At 62.5% G+C, this 22,792-nt stretch overlaps 2 protein-coding genes and 2 long non-coding RNA genes across 16 annotated transcripts in view; 2 read left to right on the top strand and 2 right to left on the bottom strand.

Moving 5' to 3' along the window:
• MUC3A (mucin 3A, cell surface associated) overlaps positions 1-2,931 on the bottom strand; it is an 11,695-nt gene extending 8,764 nt beyond the window's left edge. Inside the window, exons 1-2 of one of the 2 annotated variants that reach the window (XM_089321043.1) lie at positions 2,752-2,931; positions 2,518-2,656 (exon numbers count right to left, since the gene is read on the bottom strand). In XM_089321043.1, the coding sequence (XP_089177169.1) occupies positions 2,518-2,578 (61 nt within the window). In that variant the 5' untranslated portion in view covers positions 2,579-2,656; positions 2,752-2,931. Of the gene's footprint in view, positions 1-2,517 lie in introns of both variants that reach the window. The other variant, XM_070064449.2, reaches the window with a different exon arrangement.
• LOC138846999 (uncharacterized) overlaps positions 1-6,185 on the top strand; it is an 11,869-nt gene extending 5,684 nt beyond the window's left edge. The window contains exons 3-5 of one of the 6 annotated variants that reach the window (XR_016225825.1): positions 2,938-3,822; positions 4,492-4,558; positions 5,950-6,185. This is a non-coding gene — a long non-coding RNA (uncharacterized LOC138846999). The other 5 variants (XR_016225824.1, XR_011384561.2, XR_016225822.1 and 2 more) reach the window with 5 other exon arrangements.
• Positions 3,117-18,748, bottom strand: LOC149120342 (uncharacterized). Of its 5 annotated transcripts, none has more exons than XR_016225829.1 (3): positions 17,890-18,748; positions 6,199-6,297; positions 3,117-3,824 (listed from the first exon to the last, which is right to left on the bottom strand). It is a non-coding gene; the product is annotated as an uncharacterized LOC149120342 (long non-coding RNA). The 5 variants fall into 5 exon arrangements; XR_016225831.1 differs by lacking the exon at positions 17,890-18,748 and adding an exon at positions 17,370-17,508 and having other exon boundaries at positions 6,192-6,297; XR_016225827.1 differs by lacking the exon at positions 17,890-18,748 and adding an exon at positions 17,370-17,508.
• Positions 17,395-22,792, top strand: ACHE (acetylcholinesterase (Yt blood group)). 3 transcript variants are annotated; one of them, XM_070064465.2, is made up of 6 exons: positions 17,395-17,538; positions 18,757-18,939; positions 19,198-20,277; positions 20,558-21,042; positions 21,571-21,740; positions 22,475-22,792. In XM_070064465.2, the coding sequence occupies exons 3-6, from the start codon at positions 19,222-19,224 to the stop codon at positions 22,594-22,596; spliced, it is 1,833 nt and encodes a 610-aa protein (XP_069920566.1). In that variant the 5' UTR covers positions 17,395-17,538; positions 18,757-18,939; positions 19,198-19,221; the 3' UTR covers positions 22,597-22,792. The 3 variants fall into 3 exon arrangements, with proteins under 3 accessions (XP_069920566.1, XP_069920564.1, XP_069920565.1); XM_070064463.2 differs by lacking the exon at positions 17,395-17,538 and adding an exon at positions 17,680-17,763; XM_070064464.1 differs by lacking the exons at positions 17,395-17,538; positions 22,475-22,792 and adding exons at positions 17,702-17,763; positions 21,839-22,271.

The following is a 22,792-nucleotide window of genomic DNA, read 5'->3' as shown; positions in this document are numbered from 1 at the left end:
AGAAGCGGGTGCCGGTTGTAGCACCTGCTACAGTGAATGTTGTCAAGGACCCAGCAGAGGAGAGGGAACGTGTGGCGTCAGTTTCTGCTTTTTTTTTTTTTTTTTTTTTTTTTTTTTTTTTTTTTGACAGGCAGAGTGGACAGTGAGAGAGAGAGACAGAGAGAAAGGTCTTCCTTTGCAGTTGGTTCACCTTCCAATGACGCGCTGCGGCCGGCGCACCGCGCTGATCCGATGGCAGGAGCCAGGAGCCAGGTGCTTCTCCTGGTCTCCCATGGGGTGCAGGGCCCAAGCACCTGGGCCATCCTCCACTGCACTCCCTGGCCACAGCAGAGAGCTGTCCTGGAAGCGGGGCAACCGGGACAGAATCCGGTGCCCCAACCGGGACTAGAACCCGGTGTGCCGGCGCCGCTAGGCGGAGGATTAGCCTAGTGAGCCGCGGCGCCGGCCAGTTTCTGCTTTAAACGGGCGGCCGGGCACTGAGGGAATCTGGCCAGCCGGCCGGCCAGCGGCCGTTGTGGCCGAGCGCGGGTGTGGCAGAGAAGTAAACAGTAGGAGGCGACTGTCGGACAGACTCGTTAGGGGACCGCATAGTGAGTGAGGCTGAGACAAAGGAGGGTGGGGCCGCCCCCCGGGGACTTTGCCCTGCAGAAGCCAGCTCGGCTGGGGTCACTTTCCAGGTACTGGTGTCCGGATTAGCCCTGGCTCCCTCTCGGGTGAAGGATGTGTGGGTCGCAGTCACACACGGGCAGAGGTGGGGTGGGTGGGGGAGAGGATAAGGTGGGAGATTCGCACTCAGCGCTGGGCGCGGAGACCGAGAGAACCGAGGGAGGGGTGTGAGCCTTAGTGTCCGACCCGGGCGTGGTGGTTGTGGAGGTGCTGGGTTGGACTGGAGATCTGAACAATGGGTGGAAAATGGGCTTAGAGCGAGGGGACCGGGTGGGGGTGGGGGGTGGCACGGCCAGGTTCTCCCCAGGAGCGGGAGGGGCGGGCTGCTTCCGCAGGGGCGGCCAGCGCATGCGAGGTGGCTGTGGAAGACAGGGTTCCTGTGTCGTCGGGAGAACAGAGAAACCCAGGCGTGAACGTGTCGGTCACAGCACCAAGGGCATTCACTCCCACTCTGTAGATGCAGCTCCCAGGGGTGGGTGTGCTCACTCCCCACCCCGCGGCCGCGGCCGTCTGCAGCTGGGGCCTCCTGTCTGCCCCAGGAGCCGCAGGGCTCGGGCGCCCTCTGACCCTTACCTAGCTGAGGCTCCTCCTCCACCTGGGTCCTCGCACCACCCCCCACCCTTGCCACTGCTGGCAGAGCTGAGTTTCTCCCCTGCCCCCCACCAGGAAGAGCCTGGCCCAGGCCCCATCAGGGAGGGGTCGGAGAAAGCTGCAGGGAGCACAGACAAGGGCCGAGGGAGACTGGGGCTCTCAGAGTCCACTGAGGCCAAGGGTCACAGTGGGCGCTGCAGGACAGGGCCGAGAGGCAAACTCCCAGACGGAGACACCGTGCAGGCAGGAGCACGTTCAAGGCTTAAGGTTAGCGGTGCGTGACGTTTTACGCCGATATCCCGCTTCTGCCAATGGACTGATCAGCCAACGTGAATGCCCCGTCTACAGATGCCATGAACCCATTTTGCAGGCGGTTAAGACTGAGGATCAAGGCGTTCTCTCTCTCTCTCTCTCTCTCTCTCTCTCTCTCTCTCTCTCTCTCTCTCTCCCCCTCTCTCTTTCCCCCCTCCCCCTCTCTCTCTCCCTCTCTTCTCTCCCTCTCTGCTCTCTCTCCCTCTCCCCCTCTCTCCCTTCTCTCTCTTCTCTCCCTCTCTCCCTTTCCAGCAGTAAGGGGTACGGAAGAGACAGCCTTGGCTAGAGCAAACCAGGCGCGCCCCGACCACCTGCCCACACTACTTAAGCCCCCCCGACCTGGGACAGGGCTCATTCTGTCCCTGAGAGCTGGGGAGTCTGCACAACCCAGGGGGGTCAGGCAGCTGGGGGGTGGGCACTGTGAGGACTCCTGGGTTAGAGGCCCTGGAGCCTGGAGGTGGCCCTGGGGGTGAAGGAGGAGATGGACCGAGGGCCTGGGACTTGGAACCCCACTCTGGGTGGTCCCCAGCCCCCCACTTTGGGAGCAAAGGGCACCTCAGAACCTCCCTGTGCCAGTGCTGGCTGTGGCACCCAGAAACATGGGCTCTGGCAGGGGCTGAGAGTGAGGGGCAGAGCTGGGGGCAGGGTCTCCCAAGGCAGGGAAGCCAGAGAGCAGGGAGAGAACTAGGGGCCAAGGCTCACGTCCACGTCTGTGTCCACGCAGGCAGGAGGCCAGTGCTGGGCCGGGGGATGGGGAAACAGGAGGGCATCCAGAAAACGGGGTCAAAGAGGGAAGGGCCTGTCCAGGGAGACTGTGCAGCCCCCAACAACCGGTTCCATCCAGATCCAGAGCAGAGAGCCTCCCCTCCTCGGCCCCACCCCCACCCCCACCCCACGAAGAGCCCTGGAACACCAGCAGGGTCTGCAGGCCCCCACCCTCACCCTCACCTGTGGCTCCCAGGAGGGCCTTGAACATGCAGAAGAAGCCGAGGAGCCGGAGCAGCCGCATGGGGCTTGGTGGGCACAGCCCGCAGAGGGGGCCAGGACGGGACGGCAGGAGAGAGGCAGCCACGTTTGCACAGCGCACCTGGCCCCAGGAGAAAATGGTTATTGCCCTGGCTGGCCAGAGGGCCGAGCCGTACCTTTGCACTGCCCGCCCCCCCCTCCCCTCTTCCACTGTACCGGGAATCGGGAATCGAGCAGTGGGAAGCGCACAAACCAGTAGGTGCCAGGTCCCCGAGCAGGCTGAGCCACGCCCTCAGCCAGCTAGGTCCTAGGGAGCCATTCCCAGCAGGGACACGGCCCCACCCCTGCCCCCTGCGGAGCAGACTCCAGCCCAGGCCTTGATCTCTGGGGTCTGGCTCTCAGTTTCAGGGCTACCAGCTGGGAAGGGGCTGGCGCCTGGCTCCCTTCCACCTGCTCTGCCGTTGTAATGGATGCTGGAGACAGCCCAGATGGGAGTGTTTGAATCCAAAGACTATGGAATAATCCCACGCTAGAATGCGATGGTCTAATCGTCATCGAGGAAGGACTCACACAGGCCTTAGGAAGTGAACGCAGTTGGCACAGGTTTATTGACATACACAGCTCCACACACACGCACATGCACCTGCTGGACACTTGCTTCCAATGGGTGGTGGTGATAAATGGTGGGGGGACTTCGAGGGGTGGGGTCTACTGGGAGGTCCTTAGGTTACCCGAGGGCATACTCTGGAAGGGATTAAGTTCCCTCTGCGGGGACCCTGAGTGAGTTCTTGGAAGAGCCGATTGTTTTAAAAGCCTAAGTCTCCCTCCCTCCTCCCGCATGGAGCTGGGGTCCCTCCCTCCCGTACCTGCCACCGCCATCACTGCCTCCCACGACGTGACACAGCCCGGAGAGCCCTCATCGGGGCTGAGCCACTGCCGCGGCCGGGCTCCTGAACCCCTAGACTGAGCTGCAGACGCTTACAGGGGGCAGCATTTGCTGCAGGGGGCTAAGGTGCCGCTCAGGACCCCTGCATCCCGTCAGAGCGCCCGGCTCCTCCGCTCCCAGTCCAGCTCCCTGGGAGGCGGCAGGGGAGGGCTCAGGTACTTGGGCCCCTGCCACCCACGTGGGAGACCCGGATGGAGTCTGGGCTCCTGGCTTCAGCCTGGCGCAGTCTCGTCTCTTGCAGCTCTTTGGGAAGTGAACCCGCGAATCCGCAGAGGGGAGGTCTCTCGTGTCCGTCCGTCTGTCTGCCCGCCCGACGTGTTTCTCTCACCTAAAAGCATCAGGTCTGAAAAACAAGAATGCAAAAGCATGAAGGTGAAGTTAGGTCCACGCATCCCCGAGGCCTGGGAAGAGGCTCTGTGGACAGAAGCCCTAGGAAGCGGCCAGGCCGAGGCGGCCAGGGCCAGAGGGGCGGACGGGCAGGGGAGTGCGGCAGAGGCAGCCAGAGAGCTTGGAGGGGCTGTGCTGCTCCCCGCTTCGGGGGACCCCAGGGCTCTTTATCCCCTGGAGGGTTCCGAACCAAGCATCTGGGGGCTGCATCACCCGTGCTGCCTGGGAGGCGTGTGGTGACCCTGGGGAGTGGGCATAGGCGTCCTGGGATAAAGCCTGCAGGAGAGGTGGCTCCACGGGGATGGACGGACCGGACACTCTTGGGGTCCCTAACACTTTGGACCACTTTGCCCTGGTAAGATATTTGTTTTCAAAAAGTGGTCTCCATGGAGACCACGGGAGCCAAGCAGACTGGCCAAGGCCGGAGACGGCAGTGGAAGATTTGGGGGCTTTCCAACTTTTTTCCTTAACGGTCAAACCCCCTAAAATGCCTGTCGCCACGCTGAGGACGCAGACGTGAAAGGGTTCCCACCCCCCTCTCCTGCCCCCCCACACTGGGCCTTGGCCTCAGCTGTTCCTGCACCCGCATGTCCTGCTCCACGTCACGTCTCCTCCTCTCTCAGCCGTGAAAACCCTTCCCCTCCGCTCTGCGCCTTCCTCACCTCCTCCAGGAAGCCAGGCCTCCCCCAGGTAAGCACCTGTGCATTCCTGGCAGCGAACGCGGAGGGAGAGGCGGGGGTTTCCTCATCCTGCATCAGAGTCCCTGCGGCCTCTCTTTGCCGCCTAGGGGGCACCCCCCACCCCCAGCTGGGCGGAGCAGACGGAGGTAGAAGACGCCCCCAGGCCCCGGCTGCACTTCTGCAGGTTGAGACGCCCTCTTCCCGCTCCCCAGGTGGCTCCAGAGACTCTTCAGGGTCCCAGCCAGAGCCCGGGGGGCAGAGGTGGGAAGACAGGGGCTGAGGCTGGAGAGGCCGGGCCGATCATCAGAGACACCCAGGAGACACTAAAGTGGGAGTTGTGGGAAGGAAGGGTCCAAGGTCCCACCACTGTCCCCTGGATCCAAGGGAAGCCATGGACGTGGACAAGTATAAGCTGGGACCACCCCCCAGTTGTCAAGGACATGTCCAGGGGTGGGAGGGGCAGGGAACAGGTCACTTGTCCCCCAGGAGTGAGGAAGAGGAGGCTGGGGGGTTGGGCCACGAAGCCACCATCTGCACCTTGCTACCCTTGTCACCTATGGTGATGGGACCAGACCAGATGTCGTGGGCGTGGTGAGGGGCGTGGTGTGCGAGATAGCAGGGGAACCCTGATACTTGGCTTTGAGACAAGAGGAACCACCAGGGCCCCATGGCTCCCAGCCTTTATCGCTTGTGCTGCTTGCCAGCTCCCTGCCACACTGACCCCACGCCAGACCCCAGGGAGGGAAGGCAAATGCTTCCAACACTAGGACCTGGCAGAGGGTATGGCTACAGTCATCAGGATTCCACCAGCGCGTGCCTCAGTGGGTCAGGTCGCTGCCTACAGCGCTGGCCGGCATGGCCACATCTGAGCACCAGCCCAGGTCCCCGCTGCTCCACTTCTGATCCGGCTCCCTGTGGATGCACTCGGGAAAGCAGCAGAAGACGGCCCACGCATGTGGGAGACCCAGAGGGTGTTCCAAGCTCCTGGCTTCAGCCTGGCCCAGCCTGTGTGGGCCTTTGGGGAGTGAACCAGCAGATCAAAGAGCTCTTTGTCTCTGTCTCACCCTCTGTCTATCAGTCTGCCTTTTAAATAAATAAATAAATCCTTTAAACACTGCACCAGTGACACTGGAAGGCAGGACGGAGCCCCTGGTGGAGACGGTCCCTAAGGAGCTAGAATTAGGGGGTTCAGCCCCTGGGCTGGAGGGTGCTGGGAAATCACTCAGAGCCAAGTACACTACCACACAGTGGTCTTGGGAGGGGAGGGCTGGGGGGTCCTCCTAGAGTGGGGAGGCTGCTGAGCAGGGCGCTCAGGGGACCACCGGGAGCCACACCACCAGCTGGATACGGGCAGGTGCCGGGCGTCCCAGGAAGTCCCAAGGACTCTCCTTATCTCAGCAGCTCAGAAACTGCTGTGGCCGCATTGTCAGCCTCATCACATCGGCATGACGCGGCCGCGATGACACACCTGCCAGAGAAGACAGTAGGCTACAGAGCCGTTCCAGGGAAGCCCCGCCTTGCTCATGAATATTCCACCCCCTCATTATGGGATCAGGTCGAGGGAAAACCTCAGCCCCTCCGGCTGAAGCTCTCTCCCGAGCCTGCCTGCCCTCCCCGTCTCTCCAGAACGCACTCACGCTCACCACGCACCGCGGGCCCAGGTCGGGCTGCCTGCAACTCCAGTGTCCCACAGGGGTGCCAGCTCCATCCGGGCCGCTCCGCTTCCTGTCCAGCTCCTTGCCGATGCTCCTGGGAGGGCAGTGGAGAGGGCCTAGTGCTTGTCCCCTGCACCCACGCAGGAGTGCAGGTGGAGCTGCAGGCTCCTGGCTCCCGCTGACCCAGCCCCAGCTGCTGCAGCCATTTGGGGAGCAGGCCGGCAGATGGAAGCTCTCTCCTCTCTCTCCCTCCCGCTCTGTAATGCTGCCTTTTAAATGAATAAATCTTTTGTTAAAAAATGAGGCCAGCGCCGCTGCTCACTAGGCTAATCTTCCGCCTTGCGGCACCGGCACACCGGGTTCTAGTCCCGGTCGGGGCGCCGGATTCTGTCCCAGTTGCCCCTCTTCCAGGCCAGCTCTCTGCTGTGGCCAGGGAGTGCAGTGGAGGATGGCCCAAATGCTTGGGCCCTGCACCCCATGGGAGACCAGGAGAAGCACCTGGCTCCTGCCATCTGATCAGCGCGGTGCGCCGGCCGCAGTGCGCTGGCCACGGCGGCCATTGGAGGGTGAACCAACGGCAAAGGAAGACCTTTCTCTCTGTCTCTCTCTCTCACTGTCCACTCTGCCTGTCAAAAAAAAAAAAAAATGCATTCGTGGTGGTCCCTAAGCCACCACCTGCGCCAATGAAGTCCTACACTGGTTTGAGTCCCAGTTTCCTGCCAATGCACATGTGAGGCAGCAAGCAACGGCCCAAGTACCCGTGTGGCAGACCCGATGGAGCGCCAGGCGCCCAACCCAGCCTGGCCCAGCCCCAGCTTGAATCAACAAATCAAAGATCTCTCTCTCGCTCTCTCGCTCTCTGACACTCTGCCTTTCAAATAAAATGTTTTTAAAGAATATGTCATAAAGAAATCTAAGATTTTCTATTGTACAGCAAAATCAAATGAAAAGAATTATCTATCAAATTCTTGTGTGTAAGGGTTTTTATAACATATATATATCCAGTCCTAAAATGAATGCATACATTTTATGCAACTTTAATTTTAAAAAATTATGTGGCTGCCACTGTGGCGTAGTGGGTAAAGCCCTGGGCTGAAGCATCGGCATCCCATATGGGCACTGGTTCAAGTCCCAGCTGCTCCATTTCCCATCCAGCTCTCTGCTATGGCCTGGGAAAGCAGTAGAAGATGGCCCAAGTGCTTGGGCCCCTGCACCCATGTGGGAGACCTGGAAGAAGCTTCTGGCTTTGATCAGCCCAGCTCCGGCTGTTGCAGCCAATTGGGGAGTGACCCAGCAGATGGAAGACCTCTCTCTGTAATTCTACCTTTCAAATAGATAAATCTTTTTTAAAGATTTATTTATTTGAAAGTCAGAGTTACACAGAGAGAGGGGAGGCAGAGAGAGAGAGAGAGAGAGAGAGGTCTTCCATCCAGTGGTTCACTCCCCAATTGGCGTATATGGGATGCCGGCGCTCCAGGCCAGGGCGTTAACCCACTGCCCTACGACGCCGGCCCCAAATAGATAAATCTTTTAAAAAAAAAAAAAAGGTTGAATTTTTTTTAAAGATTTATTTGTTTATTTGAGAGACAGAGAGGGAGGGAGGGAAGGGAGGTGGGGGAAGAGGGGGAGAGAGAGAGGGAGAGAGGGAGGTCTTCCATCCACTGGTTCACACCACAGATGGCCATGTATATGGGACGCCGGCACTACAGGCAGCGACTTGACCACAGCCCGGCCCCCTTGAGTTTTTTTAATGGACACAATTACCTTAAAGCTCATACAGACAAAGCTCTAGGAATAGAAGAGGAAATTATGAAACATAATAAGGCAATTTGCCTTGTAATGTATTAACCCATGCTACAGGCCGGCACCGCGGCTCAACAGGCTAATCCTCCGCCTAGCGGCGCCGGCACACCGGGTTCTAGTCCCGATTAGGGCGCCGGATTCTGTTCCGGTTGCCCCTCTTCCAGGCCAGCTCTCTGCTGTGGCCCGGGAGTGCAATGGAGGATGGCCCAAGTGCTTGGGCCCTGCACCCCATGGGAGACCAGGAGAAGCACCTGGCTCCTGGCTCCTGCCATCGGATCAGCATGGTGCGCCGGCTGCAGTGCGTCATTGGAGGGTGAACCAACGGCAAAGGAAGACCTTTCTCTCTGTCTCTCTCTCTCACTGTCCACTCTGCCTGTCAAAAAAAAAAAAAAAAAAAAAAAAAAAAAAAAAAGAGCCAGGAGCTAGGAGCTTCTTCCAGGTCTCCCACACACAGGTACAGAGGCCCAAGGACCCAGGCCATAGCAGAGAGCTGCATCAGGAAGTGGAGCAGCCAGAACTCGAACCAGCACCCATGTGGGATGCCAGCACTGCAGGCAGCAGCTCCAGGAGTACTATATATTTAAGATATACACTTGGGTCCGGCGCTGTGGCACAGTGGGTTAAAGCCCCAGCCTGCTGTGCTGGCATCCCACATGCATGCTGGTTCAAGGCTAGGCTGCTCCACTTCCAATCCAGCTCTCTGCTATGGCCTAGGAAAGCAGTAGAAGATGGCCCAAGTCCTTGAGCCCCTGCACCCATGTGGGAGACCCGGAGGAAGCTCCTGGCTCTTGGGTTCAGATCAACTCAGCTCCGGCCATTGCAGCCATCTGGGGAGTGAACCAGCGGATGGAAGACCTCTCTCTCTCTCTCTCTCTCTCTCTCTCTCTCTCTCTCTCTGGCTCTACCTCTTTGTAACTCTTTCAAATAAAAATAAATCTTTTTAATATATATATATATACTTATGATACTTGTAGGATCTCTGCTATAATTCTGTTGGTTATTTAAGAGTCATAGAGTCTGGTAGAGGAATCCTACACAAATGTTTTCAAACATCTGAATTGTCGAATCTATCCTCTATCTAGCTCGCTCTCTCGTTTTATGCTTGCATGGTGATTCCTAGGATACAAATCAAGTGCTTAGCTCACACTAGCACCAAAATCTTCAAGAACAAAGACCACAAAGTGGCAATCTTGGTAAAGAGTCTTTGTAATCCAGTCACAGGCCCGCTTGAGAGAGGGAGGGAGGGCCGGCTTCTGTCTGCGCTGTGGCTCGATGCACTGCCATTTCTGATTCCAGTAAGAACCAACAGCCCCATAAACATAAGCACAGGGCTTATCTTCTGCGATGGGATGCTCACGGTGAACCAGAGCGACGAACGCCATCTTTTATGGATTTACGAGTTTAAGAAAATCTCAAGAAAGCTTGTGCAAACATTCCTCAGACGGCATAAAAGGAACTCTGGCTCAGCCCGAGCGTTTTTCTTAAGGTTCAGCAAAACGCCGGTGGGTCGGGGAGATGGGTCCTGCCTTGCTCTGCCGCGGATCTCCTCGTCTGGACATCAGGAGGTGCTGCCAACTCCAGCCCGCCCAGGCGGTCCACCAGGGAGCAGCTCGGGGCGAACAGGTCCGATTTATGAGTGACCACGCAGACTTCTTAAAGGGCAGCTAAACCAGGGCAACACTGATCTATAAGACAGGGCTGATATTGGTGCCGCTGTGCGTCTCCAATTGGCTTGAAAGCCACGTAGGCGACGGTAGCTTTCCAGGTGGTCCTAAGGGGCCTGGGCCGCACCCGGGAGCTGTTTCCCTGATTGGCAGTGACGGGGCCCTTTCGCAGGGAGCTGGGGGGTGGGGAAGTGCCTGGGGCTCCCGGCCTGCCAGCAGTCAGACTGTGGGATCCTTGTGGGGGAGAGGCATGGTGCACCCTGCTCTCAACCTCCTGCATGGGCAGGGCAGGGCAGGCAGGCTCCCCGCCAGTGGTGATGACCCAAATAATTGGCCGCTGGACACCTGGATCAAGCTCCCGGCTCCTGGCTTCAGCTGGGACCCAGTCTCAGTAGTGCTGGGCATTACAGGAGCAAGCCAGCTGGTAGGAGTCCCGCCCCCCTCCCCTCCCCTCCCCTCCCCTCCTCTCCCCTCCCTTCCCCTCCCCTCCCCTTCCCTGCGCCGGGGCCAGTGTCGTGCTGCAGGGAGCTGAGCCTCTGTGCCGGCAGCCCCTATGGGCATCAGTTCAAGTCCCTGCTAATGGCCAGGGAAAGCAAAAGATGGCCCAAGCGCTCGGGCCCCTGCACCCACATGGGGGACCTGGAAGAAGCTCCTGGTTTTGTCTGGCCCAGCCCTGGCCATTGCAGCCATTTGGGGAGTGAACCAGTGGATGGAAGATTGATTTCTCTCTCTCTCTCTCTCTGTCTCCCCCTCCCCATCCAGCCCCTATATATAACTCTGCCTTCCAAATACATAAAAAAAAATTTTTTTAATGACTTAGCTTTAAAGATAAAAAAAATGTCCTTAAGTTCCTGGTTCCTGGTCTGTGTGTGGGGTTCCTGGTCTGTGTGTGGGGTTCCAGCCGCCTCCAGCTCTTAGACTGAATTCATGGCTCTGGCCGAGCTGCTCGTGGAGAACTTCAAAACCAGCCGGAGAGAAAGGCGAGTCCCTCCGGAGTCTCCCCTGGGCAGGCGCCCCGCCTCGGGCAGCACGGAGCCCCACAACCTCCTATCTTCCTAGGAAGGTGTCGGAGTTCTCCAGGGTCCTGGCGCGGACCTATCACGCCCTTCCACATCTTTGTCAGCTTGTTATTCGCACAGCTGTTAGCACTGCCTCAAGTAGCCTGAGCCTGAACAGTTGCTATTTATTGTTCTTTTTAAACCCAGAGCCACAGAGAGAGAGAGACAGAGTTTCCACAGGTTAACTCTGCCAATACCCTCATTGGCCTGGGCTGGGGCTAGGGCTGGGGCTGGAGTTGAGCCAGGAACCCAACCCAGGTCTCCCACGTGGGCAGCAGGAACCCGATGACTTGGGCTGTCTCCCAGGGTCTGTGCCAGCAGGAAGTAGGGATGGGGAGAAGAGCCAGGACTCAAACCCTGGTCGTCCAGTGTGGGACCCGGGCATCCCAGGCGGCGTCTTCACTGCCAGGCCAGGCGCCCACCCCACGTGCCCCAGGTCTGTAAGAGCCAGAAACTGCAAGTCCCTCCGTGAGAACAAGTCCAGTCCTGCTGTCATGCAGCGTGCAGCGTTTCATAACGAGAGTCAATGAGGAATGAGGAAGTCCCTTACTAACCTGGAATTCTCCCTCCGAGAAATAGAATAATAAAAAAAAAAAGTGCAGTGCCGGCCAAGGGCGTGGCCAGGGTGCTGCAGTTTCTGTAAGAGGCAGAGCTGGGGGCAGGCACAGTCCTGGACCAGCAGACATGAAACAGGCCGAGGACACTTCCACTTTTTACATTTTGGATTTAAGGAATTCATCAACTGTTTAGATAAATAAAATAGAACTTAGGGGCTGGCACTGTGGCATAGTGGGCTAAGCCTCCACCTGCAGTGCCGGCATCCCATAAAGACACCAGTTCGAGTCCCAGCTGCTCCACTTCCAATCCAGCTCTCTGCTATGGCCTGGGAAAGCAGCGGAAGACGGCCAAGTGGTTGGGACCCTGCACCCACAAGGGAGGCGGGGAAGAAGCTCCTGGCCCAGCCTTGGTCATGGCAGCCCTCTGGGGAGTGAACCAGCAAACAGAAGACCCCTCTGCCTGTCCCTCCCGCCCTGCCTGTAACTCTTCCACAGTTCTCATCCAAAGTCCAGGTCCAAAGTTTGCAGCTTCCCGGACGCAGCCATCGGCTGTCGGTATCAGTTTTGCTTTCCTGCGTGTGACGTGCAGTGGCAGCAGGACCTGCCCCAGGGCTGAGCCGTGAGCCCAAGCTCAGGGAGGTACAAAGTGCTCAGGGTGGGGCCGCTGCCCCACGCCAGGACATCCACCGAGGTCGCAGCCTGCACCATCCCTGGGCCGAGCAGGGGAATCCGGGAGGTCCTCCCCACATCGGCACCGTCCCCTCGGTCCCGGACTCGGTGTCCCCGGGGAGCACAGCCAGGGTCACGTAAGGACCCTGCGCTTCCGGCATGGCTGTCACTTGGCCACCTGCCACCAGTGCGGCAGCCAGGAGCAGCTGGGAATGTTCTCAGGGTGTCAAACACTGATCGCACCCCTGTGCCACCAGCTGTTCCCAAGAAGTCACTCAAGACGCCTAGCTAATGTGTAAACCAAAACCCCCGTCGGGGTTTGGCTGGGCCTTGGGACCTGAGCGGGCAGAGGGCCAGGGCTGTGTGTGGGGTCAGGATTCCCAAAGGCTCCTGCCGCCAAGTAGGTGGTGGGATCGGGGGTGACTTGGAGCTCAGTTCAGTGGCAGAACCCCTGAGCAGAACCCCTGGGCAGAAATGAACCTGAGCATGGGGCTTCCAAAAGCCAGGCGGCCGCGTGACACCCTGGGAACCGCCCAGCGCAGTGAACATAGCGTCGGTGAGAAAGTGAGACCCTCCGGGGGCCAGCTGGAACACATTGTGTGACACCCACAAAGCCAGCAGAGGAGGAAGAGGTGCCCACAGGACCGAGGAGCCCCGAGGGGACACGCCCCCTCCCGCGGGAAATGACACAGCTGGGACCATCAGGGGACCCGGGAAGTCCTGGGGAGAGGGAGGAGGGGGGTCCTCGTGGTGCCAACTCCGCCCGCCGACAGCACGACCTAAGGGGGTTCCCGTGCCTCCCCAGGCTCCCCCAGCCTCAGGCAGGGACCACCAATCTGGTTTGCTCCCTAAATGTGCATTCCAGCCAGGGCCGGGAACTGGGAACTCAATCCAGGCCTCCCACATGCATGGCGGGAACCTGGCTGCCTGAGCCATCACGCCCAGGAAGCTGGACTCAGAAGTGGAGCTGGGGCTGGAACCCCGGCACCCAGATGCGGGCTGTGGGTGTCCCGAGCTGCACCCTGACCACTGCCCTAAACACCTGAGCAGTGAGGCGTGCCAGCAGGGGCAAGCTGACAGAACTGAACTCCTTATTTACTTTCATTTTACTTAAAAGAGGGAGAGAGAGATTGTCCACCTCCTGGCTCACTCCCCAAATGGCTGCAACAGCCAGGGCAGAGGCAGCCAGGAGCCAGGAGCCCCATCCAGGGCTCCCACATGCGTGGCAGGGACCCAAGGACTTATGACTGCAATGGCCAGGATTGGGCCAGGCTGAAGCCAGGGGCCAGGAGCTTCTTCCCGGTCTCCCATGGGAGTGCAGGGGCCCAAGGACTGGGGTCATCTGCTGCTCTCCCAGGCCATTCGCAGGGAGCTGGATCAGAAGTGGAGCAGCTGGGACTCGAACCAGCTCCCATACAGAATGCCGGCACTGCAGGATGTGGCTTTCCCTGCTGTACCACGATGCCAGCTCCCAAGCAGCATCCCAGCTGCCGTGCTCCGCGCCCTCTGAAAGGTTTCATTCACGCACTGAGGCCAGAGCGGTATCTTAGAGTCTGGCAGGCAGAGGCCGACCCGCGGTTCTGCTCCCCCTCCTGCCTGACGTCAGGACAAACTTTAGCTGGGTGCACGCCATCCAAAACACACACTGCATCTCCAAACGGCCAGTTCTAACCTTCGGATTACGTTTCAGCAAACAGGATGTAAATCTAAGATTTCCAGGACATGTCTTTAGTGGGGTGGAACGCAATGTCCCTCTTCAGCCCTCCCTCCTTCCTACTGGCTGGAACGCAAATGTGATGGCTGCTGCTCCAGCCGCCACCTTACACCATGCAGTGGCAGCCACACACTGCAGATGGTGGAGCAGTAAGAAGCAGAAGTCAGTCCCTGGGTTCCCACGGGGGCGGGGAGGGGGGTTCCAAGTCCCCCACGGACACCAAAATCCACCGATGCGCGAATCCCTTACACAAATGATGTAGCGTTTGCATATAACCTACACCGAACACAACACCTACAACCACTTCACTCGTGGGGACCAGGTGGAGTTGCAGCCTCCTGGGGTCAGCCTGGCCCCGTCCCAGCCGTTTCAGACATTTGATGAGTGAACCAGCAGATGGATGATCTCCGTCTCTGTCTCTCTCTCTCTCTCTCTCTTCTCTCTGGAACTGTGCCTTTCAAGTAAATAAATAAATCTTCAAAGAGGATTCTGGATAAAGGAACCTGGTGCCTGGCACAGCACAGCACCAACCCGGCATGGCCAACCTCTGGGTCTCCTTTATGTGAGAGAAACACCTATTACGTCGTCAGTTCTTGTTGTTGGGTTTTCTGTCTCACACAGCCAAATTGAATCTTTTTTTCTTTTTCTTTTTCTTTTTTTTTTTTTTTTTTTTTTTTTCATTTTAGTTGCAAAGCAGAGCAAGGGACAAACATGGGTTGACTCGCCCAGATAACTCCAACAGCCAGGGTTGGGTCAGGCCGAAGCCAGGCGTCCAGAACTCAGCCCAGAGCCTCCAGGCAGGCGGCAGGGGCACCAAGACTGGAGCCATCACCCACCTCCTCCCAGGGTGCGCATGAGCAGGAAGCTGGATTCGGAAGGAGAGCGGGGACTCAAATCCCGACGTGAGACCCACGTGCCCAAGAGGCGCTCAGCGGCAGGCGCTGTGGCGCAGTGGGCTAAGCCTCTGCCTATCTGGGCGCCAGTTCAAGTCCCCGCTGTTCCTCTTCCGATCCAGCTCTCTGCTGTGGCCTGGGAAAGCAGCAGCAGATGACCCAAGTCCTTGGGCCCCTGCACCTGCATGGAAACCAGGAAGAAGCTCCTGGCTCCTGGCTTCGGATGGGCCCAGCTCCGGCCATTGCGGCCATCTGGGGAGTGAACCAGCGGACGGAAGACCTCTCTGTCTGTCACTCTGCCTCTCAAATAAATAAATAAAATCTTAAAAAATAAAGCTGCATCTTTGTCAATAAGCACAGGAAATGAGAACCCCTTTTGTTAGCTGGGGTGCAGCAAGGACCATAAGAGAAGTGGGGGTTCCCTGTGCTTGCCAAGGCAAGTGAAATAGGAGAAAAGAGGGGGTGTTCTCTGCATTGGTGGAGAAAGCAAGGACCCACCCCTGGACAAACACGAGGAAAGCAAAGACATCCCTATAGCAACACCTGGAGAGGAGACACTGGGAGAGTCACAGCCAGGACAGGTGCCCGTGTGGACAAAGGTTGGGGAGGGAGACAGTCAAGGTCAGAACACAGGGACCGTTCCTGGAAATTCTATCCACTTCTATGACCAGGCTCAAATCCTCAGCCAGGTCTTCTAGCTAGTTCTTTTCTTTCTTTTTTTCTTTTCATCTTACCTGAAAAGCAGAGAGAGAGAGAGAGAGAGAGAGAGATCTTCCAACTGCTGGTTTACTCCCCAAATGCCCACAACAGCCAGGGTTGGGCTAGGTCAAAGCCAGGAGCCCAGAGCTCAATTTGGGTCCCCACATGGATGGCCGGGGCAAGGACCCAAGTATTTGCTGTGACATCTGTGCCCCCGAGGGTGTCCATTAGCTGGACACCGTATCAGAAGGGGAGCCGGAACTCAAACCGGGCGCTCAGGTATGCTGTGCGGGGGTCCCATGCACCAGTGCACACCCTGCACTCCTGAGGACCCCACACAGCCCGGGGCTCCCCGGGAGGGCTGCGTTAAGTCTAACCTCGGGAGCACCTTGTCCAACATTTTCCCTCATGTGGCACTCAGGGGACTGCCCAGAGACCTTGCCTCCCCCAACACCAAACACATCAGCCCCCACGCTGACACATCCAATCCCCTAGGGAGCCCCCGCCAGCGCCCTGGGGATCTCCCCACACCCGCACCCTTCATCCTGGCACTGCTCATTGGAAACTCTCTAAGAGCAGATTTTTCGTTCTCAAACAATCTGGAGACAAACGCCTCAGGATGCACCTGCTGCTCCAGCCGGCTCGAAGCTGCCTGAAAGACGGGTCAACTGGGCGGGACTTCCAACAGCTCCTCCCTTCTCCTCCGCCCCCCCCCCCCAGGACTCCGAGAAGCCCCTGCAGGAGCAGAACACCCTCGTGGACCCCAGCCCCCTCCCTTCCTCCAGGGTCGGCCTGCCCGTCCCCTGCTCTCCCGGGCCTGGGCAGTGGCCCTAAGCGCCCGCATGCTCCCAAGCACCTGCTTCCCTCTCCCGCCATAAAGCGAGCGATCCAGTCTTGGCCGGCAACAACCCACCCTTCCTTTGCCCCCCCCATGCCTCCTCGTTCCCCACGGCAATCCTCTGCTGAGCCCGCTCCCAACACCCACTGTCCATCCCGCTGGCCCCCAGCCACAGCCCCCATGCCTCCCCTTCAGGGCGCTTGTCCAGGGCGCCTGGTCTGATCAGTGGGGCGACCTCAACCAGCAGGGCCAGGATGCCCAAGGGCAGACGTGGGATGCCTCGGGGTCCAGGCAGGGAACGTGGGGAAGGGAGGGCGAGGGTCCATCGCCCCGACGCCCCTATCCCGCGCTGGTCTCGGGGCCCAGAGCCGCCGCCTCTGGCGCCACCTAGCGGCCGCTGCCTGCTAACGGAGCGCGGACCAAGCGCGGGTGTCCAGGCCTGCGGGGCCGCCTCCAGCGGGGAGGGCGGACGGGCTGGGGGAGGGCGCGCCTGGCTTGGAGAGCCGGGAACCGGGGGGGAACCCCGCACCCTCCGCGAGACTCCACGAGAGACCCCGCACCCCTGCTCCTCAGCCGCCGCGGACGGGTGCCCAGGGCGCTGTGGTCAGAGCGGTGGCTAGGGAGAGCGTGCGCGCCCGTGCGCGCCGCACGCAGCGCCCCGCATCCCCGCACGCGCGCGCACGCACGCCCCGGCGCTCGCCCGCGTCGGCCGCTCTTCTAACGCCTCGGCCCGCGGGCTCGCGAGCCAGGCCCCCCGGGGGAGAGCAGGGGCTGTGGCGCGGCGAACGCGCATGGGCACCGCGCGGCTCACGGTGGCCACGGCCACCTCGGGCGTGGGGCCGGCGCCGCGGCATCCCCGGTCCCCAAGCGGGGGCGACCCCTGGAGGGCGGGGCACGGGGGTCGGTGCGGCGCCGGCCCCTCGGAGCGGGCTGGGGGCCGCCGGCGCCTGGCCGCTCCCACCTGACGGCCGCCGCAGCCAATGAAAGCCTGGCCTGGTGATGTCATGGCCCGGCTGGACCCTCGTGACGAAAGTCCGACCCGTCAAGGGACCGGCGTGAGCCCACCCGCGGGGCTTCCGGAAGTTTCCACTGCGGCGGCGGAGCGAGGCCTCGCCCGCAGCTCTGCGCGCGCCCCTGCGATGGCCTCCTTGGGTGTCCCCGGGTCACCCCCTCCTCCCCGCTCCGGGGGACCCCCTAATTTCCACGCTGCGGTCCGCTCCACGACTCTACACCCACCGGTGTCCCGCGCCCCCAGCGGCGTCCCAGGTCACCTGCCCACGGGGGCCACCCGGACACTCGGGGGTCCTCGGCCTCACGTTGGCGCGCCGCGGCCGTCGCCGTCCGTCCGTCCGTCCGCCCGCTGGGCGCGCTCTGCCCGCCTGCTGTCGCGTGCGCGCCCGCCCCGCCGCGGCGCGGCCCCGGGTCGCGTCCTTCACTCCGGTCTGTCTGTCCGTCGGCGTCCAGGCCGCGGGGTCCCGGCCCCGAGGGGCGGGGGCCGGGGCGGCGGGAGGGGCGGGGGCGGAGCCGGGGGCGGGGGCGGGCGGGGGCGCCGCGGCCCGGAGGGGGTGTGTGCGGGGGGCCGCAGGCGGCGGCTGTCAGAGTCGGCTCAGCCTGCGCCGGGGAACCTCGCCGCCTCCAGCTCCCGGCGCGGCCCGGCCGCCTCAGGTGAGCCCCCGCCCCGGCCCGCGGCCCCCTGCGCACCCCACGGGACCAAGGCCCCCACGCGGGACGCCCCCCGCCGCCGCCGCCGCGCGCCCATCCCCGACTCGTCCCGCGCCGGCGCGCGCTCACCGACGACCCGCGGGCCAGCCGCCGCCTCTCCGCTGCGATGCCTGCGGGGACCCCCGTGCACCCCGCGCCCCCCAGGCTGGAGCCACGGGCAGACGCCCCCTGTCTGGGGCGGAACCCGAGCTGCGCAGGCTCCTGGCGCCCGGCTAGGGCCCCCCAACCCTCCCAACACGAGCGGCGCGACCCCAGCGCCCCTGCGCAGCGCCCCGCCAAGGCCCAGGACCCCCGCCTGCGGAGACCCCCGTCTCTGTTCGGGGGAAGAGGAGGCTTGGCGGAAGCCCCGAGTTATAATTAGCCCCGCTCGGGTTTCCGAGTTAATCTCCGGCGGCAGCAGCACCCGCTGGGCGCAGAGGCTGGGCGAGGGGTGACCGCCGGGAGAGGGGGGAGTTCCGACCCGGGGAATTTTGATCCCTTGGCTGGAGACGCCGGAACCGCAGCAGCTGCCGCCCCGAAATAGCGCCCCTGCCTCTGCAGCCGGGGATCTCCGGCGCTCGGGGAGCGCAGGCGGCCCGACTCGCCCTTTAGGGCCCGCCGCCCTGCCCGCCGGCCCCCAGGCCCCCCAGCCTCGGCCCCCGGCTCCCGGCTCCCGGCTCCGGGCGGGGAGCGCCGTCCTTCGCTTGGTCTCCACTGCCCCCCGCTGGTGGCGGCGCGCACTGCAGCCCGGGACGGACTGGGGCTCGGGTGCGGGGGGCCAGGGCGGGCAAGCTCCAAGCTTGGCTGGGGCTGAGCCGGGGGGGTGGGGTGCAGTGGACGGGACCTGGCGGGTGCCAGGCGGCGCAGGGCAGGGCAGGGCGTGGAGCAGGCAGGCAGGATTTGAGGTGCCCGGGGACCCTGGGACTCCCACGCCCTGAATGCCCACCCCACCCCCAGGGCCCCCGGCCTTGGCCAGCCCCAGGAGAGACCCGGGCTGCGCCTCGACGCAAGCTCGCCCAGCGGCGCCGCCCGTCAGTGAGGGCCCCGCCCCTGTCGTGTGGCCTGTGCGTGGCCTGCAGCCTCTGGTGTCCGCACTGCACGCACTGCGCCCAGCCGGGTCCACGGAGCCCCGGGAAGGAGGTGAGGGCGCCGGGCCCCGCGGGGCAGGGGAGGGTCTGCCTAGCAGTTTGGTCTCCGTTTGCGCGTGCGCCTGCTCTCTGCCCCACTCCTGCCTGCCTGCCTGCCTGCCTGCCTGCGTCCTTGCCCCTGGAGCCCGGCTCCCGCCCTTGCTAGGTTTCTCTCCTCCTCTTTGCCCGCCTGCCCCACCTTCTCTGCGGCTGGGAGATAACCCCTGGGTGAGATTGTTACCTAATCTGCTGCCTTCCCTTCTCCCTGCAGACGTCGCCGCCTGCCCCGGCAGCCATGAGGCCCCCATGGGGTCCCCTGCGCTCGCCCTCCCTGGCCTTTCTGCTCCTCTGGCTGCTGGGAGGAGGGGCAGGGGCTGAGGGCCGGGAGGACCCGGAGCTGCTGGTGACGGTTCGCGGGGGCCGGCTGCGCGGCCTCCGTCTGAAAGCCCCCGGGGGCCCGGTCTCCGCGTTCCTGGGCATCCCCTTCGGGGAGCCACCCGTGGGCCCCCGGCGCTTTCTGCCCCCGGAGCCCAAGCGGCCCTGGGCCGGGGTGCTGGACGCCACAGCCTTCCAGAGCGTCTGCTACCAATATGTGGACACCCTGTACCCGGGCTTTGAGGGCACTGAGATGTGGAACCCCAACCGTGAGCTGAGCGAGGACTGTCTGTACCTCAATGTATGGACACCATACCCCCGACCCCGGTCACCCACGCCCGTTCTCGTCTGGATCTACGGGGGCGGCTTCTACAGCGGCGCCTCTTCCCTGGACGTGTACGACGGCCGCTTCCTGGCCCAGGCCGAAGGCACAGTGCTGGTGTCCATGAACTACCGGGTGGGAGCCTTTGGCTTCCTGGCCCTGCCGGGCAGCCGAGAGGCCCCGGGTAATGTGGGCCTGCTGGATCAGAGACTGGCGCTGCAGTGGGTGCAGGAGAATGTGGCAGCCTTTGGAGGGGACCCAGCGTCAGTGACGCTGTTTGGGGAGAGCGCGGGCGCCGCCTCAGTGGGCCTGCACCTGCTGTCCCCGCCCAGCCGGGGCCTGTTCCACCGGGCCGTGCTGCAGAGCGGCGCCCCCAACGGGCCCTGGGCCACAGTGGGCGTGGGAGAGGCCCGCCGCAGGGCCACGCTGCTGGCCCGCCTGGTGGGCTGCCCCCCAGGCGGCGCCGGTGGCAACGACACAGAGCTGGTGGCCTGCCTGCGGACGCGGCCGGCTCAGGACCTGGTGGACCATGAGTGGCGTGTGCTGCCCCAAGAAAGCATCTTCCGCTTTTCCTTCGTGCCCGTCGTAGACGGAGACTTCCTTAGTGACACGCCCGAGGCGCTCATCAACGCCGGAGACTTCCAGGGCCTGCAGGTGACTGGGGCGATGGGGGGGGGCTCACCACCATGCCCTCTCCTCCCTCCCTTCCCCATCCCTGGGGACCCAGCATGCAGGCTCCTCCAGACCCACCCCCTGGGCTTCTGGGTCCCAGGGCTTAGGTCCTGGGGTGGTGGGAGGGGCGGCGAGGACAGGGCCCCTGGGTGCACGGCCTCTTTGCAGCCCTGCCCCCTCATGCTCTCCTGCACGGTTCTGAGTCTGTAACTGCCCGTGTCTCTGGCTCTCTGTTTCTGTCCGCCTGTCTGTTTGTCACCAGGTGCTGGTGGGTGTGGTGAAGGATGAGGGTACCTATTTTCTGGTTTACGGGGCCCCGGGCTTCAGCAAAGACAACGAATCTCTCATCAGCCGGGCCCAGTTCCTGGCTGGGGTGCGGGTCGGGGTCCCCCAGGCAAGCGACCTGGCGGCCGAGGCCGTGGTCCTGCATTACACAGACTGGCTGCACCCTGAGGACCCGGCCCGGCTGAGGGACGCCCTGAGCGACGTGGTGGGCGACCACAACGTCGTGTGCCCCGTGGCCCAGCTGGCTGGGCGACTGGCCGCCCAGGGCGCCCGGGTCTATGCCTACGTCTTTGAACACCGGGCTTCCACGCTCTCCTGGCCGCTCTGGATGGGCGTGCCCCACGGCTACGAGATCGAGTTCATCTTCGGGCTGCCCTTGGAACCCTCGCTGAACTACACCGAGGAAGAGAGGATCTTTGCCCAGAGATTGATGAGATACTGGGCCAACTTTGCACGCACAGGGTCAGCCTCGCTGGTGGGCGGGGGCCTTTGGGATGGGAGGCAAGCATGGCTGGGGGGGTGGGGGTAAGGTCCACAAAGGTACAGTGGCCGGGGCAGGAGGCTAGGAATATGAATGCAGGGTGTGTGAGGTTGCTCAGTGGTAACTGTCAGCCCGGCTACACTCACACCCGTCCACCTGTCCAACTGTTAACCCAAAGTGGCCGCGACCTTCACAGGAAGAGACTGGTTGCACACGGCTCCATCAATTGCAGCAGAATTAATGAGAGAAACCAAGATGTACCCAAAAAGCGGGGGGGGGGGGGGGGGACGGGGCTGGGGGGCACGCGGGAGGGCGGGATGCTAGAAACAATGGAGAAGGCAGGGCTGGAGCCGCGGAGAGAGGGCCCAGGGAGAGGACCAGGACGAGGCGTGCTCCACGGAGCTGCAGCGCCCAGAGGCTGGGAGGAGCCGCGGCTTCTGCCGTGCGCCCTCTCGCCTCTGGGAGGGGCGGCTCTGCGGGAGGCTGAGCCTTCCCATTCCTCGGGGCAGGGACCCGAACGAGCCCCGCGACGCCAAGGCCCCGCAGTGGCCGCCGTACACGGCGGGGGCGCAGCAGTACGTGAGCCTGAACCTGCGGCCGCTGGAGGTGCGGAGGGGGCTGCGCGCCCAGGCCTGCGCCTTCTGGAACCGCTTCCTGCCCAAACTGCTCAGCGCCACCGGTACGCTGGGCCACGGGCCGGGGGTCGGGAGGAGGAGGGACGACAGGGGCGCGGAGAGAGAGGGGAGCGCGGGGTGTAACCCTCTCTTCTCCCCCCAGCCACGGAGGCCCCCTGCACCTGCTCAGGCCCCGCCCACGGGGAGGTCGCCCCGAGGCCCAGACCCGGCCTCCCCCTTCCCCTCCTCCTCCTCCTCCTCCTCTCCCAGCTCCTGCGGCCGTGACCACGGCCTCCCCCGCTCCGGCCCCCGGGGCCCCTCCGCTACTGAAGGGTCGGACCGTGGGGAAGGCCCCCCCACTCAGGGATCAGCGACCCAGCGCCCCCTCCCTCCTCCAACCGAGACGTTCACACTGGACAAGGCGGGAGTGGGGCGGGGGGCGGTGACCTGTCGCCCATCTCAGGGAACCCACCCACACACCTTCGTGGTTTAAAAGGAAAAGCCAGTGTTCTTTTTAGACATAAAACCAGCCTTTGGAGCCTGAGCCTGATGCTGGGGGAACCCAGTACTCCCCAGGGGAGGGCCATAACCGTCAATCATTTCTGTCTCTTCTCTCTTCCCCACCGACCCGCGGACCCTCCCCCTTCTCATCCCTTCTGATCCCCTCCGCACCCATCTTCCGGCCCCGTCGCCCCCACCCCGCCTTCCCCGTCCCCTCCCTCTCCCGTCCCCCCCACGCCGTGCGCCCCCCGCACGCGCTCCGCATCCCCCGCGCCCCCGCGGGGCGCCCCGGCCGCAGACACGCTGGACGAGGCGGAGCGCCAGTGGAAGGCGGAGTTCCACCGCTGGAGCTCCTACATGGTGCACTGGAAGAACCAGTTCGACCATTACAGCAAGCAGGACCGCTGCTCGGACCTGTGACGGCGGGGCGGCCCGCGCGCCGCCGGCCCCGGCTGTACATACTATTTATTCCAGGGCTGGGCTAAAACAGACGCGCCCCAGACCCTGCGCCCCCGCCGCCCCCGGGGCTCCCCGTCCCCTGCATGTGTCGGGCCGGGCCCCCACCCCCCGCGGTGCCTTCGCCCCTGTCGGGCTGCCAATAAACTGTTAACAGCCA

This window comes from Oryctolagus cuniculus, chromosome 19, assembly GCF_051225735.1.
Source record: "Oryctolagus cuniculus isolate XC-2025 breed Fujian yellow rabbit chromosome 19, ASM5122573v1, whole genome shotgun sequence".
Classification (NCBI taxonomy): domain Eukaryota; kingdom Metazoa; phylum Chordata; class Mammalia; order Lagomorpha; family Leporidae; genus Oryctolagus; species Oryctolagus cuniculus.
This window is presented reverse-complemented; position numbering and strand designations above follow the sequence as displayed.

Excerpts from the sequence above, each read along its gene's own strand:
- ACHE (XM_070064465.2), top strand. The coding sequence starts at position 19,222 with ATGAGGCCCCCATGGGGTCCCCTGCGCTCGCCCTCCCTGGCCTTTCTG. Across the intron at positions 21,043-21,570 it reads GCCAACTTTGCACGCACAGG|GGACCCGAACGAGCCCCGCG; the intron begins GTCAGCCTCGCT and ends TCCTCGGGGCAG. Across the intron at positions 21,741-22,474 it reads CAAACTGCTCAGCGCCACCG|ACACGCTGGACGAGGCGGAG; the intron begins GTACGCTGGGCC and ends CCCCGGCCGCAG.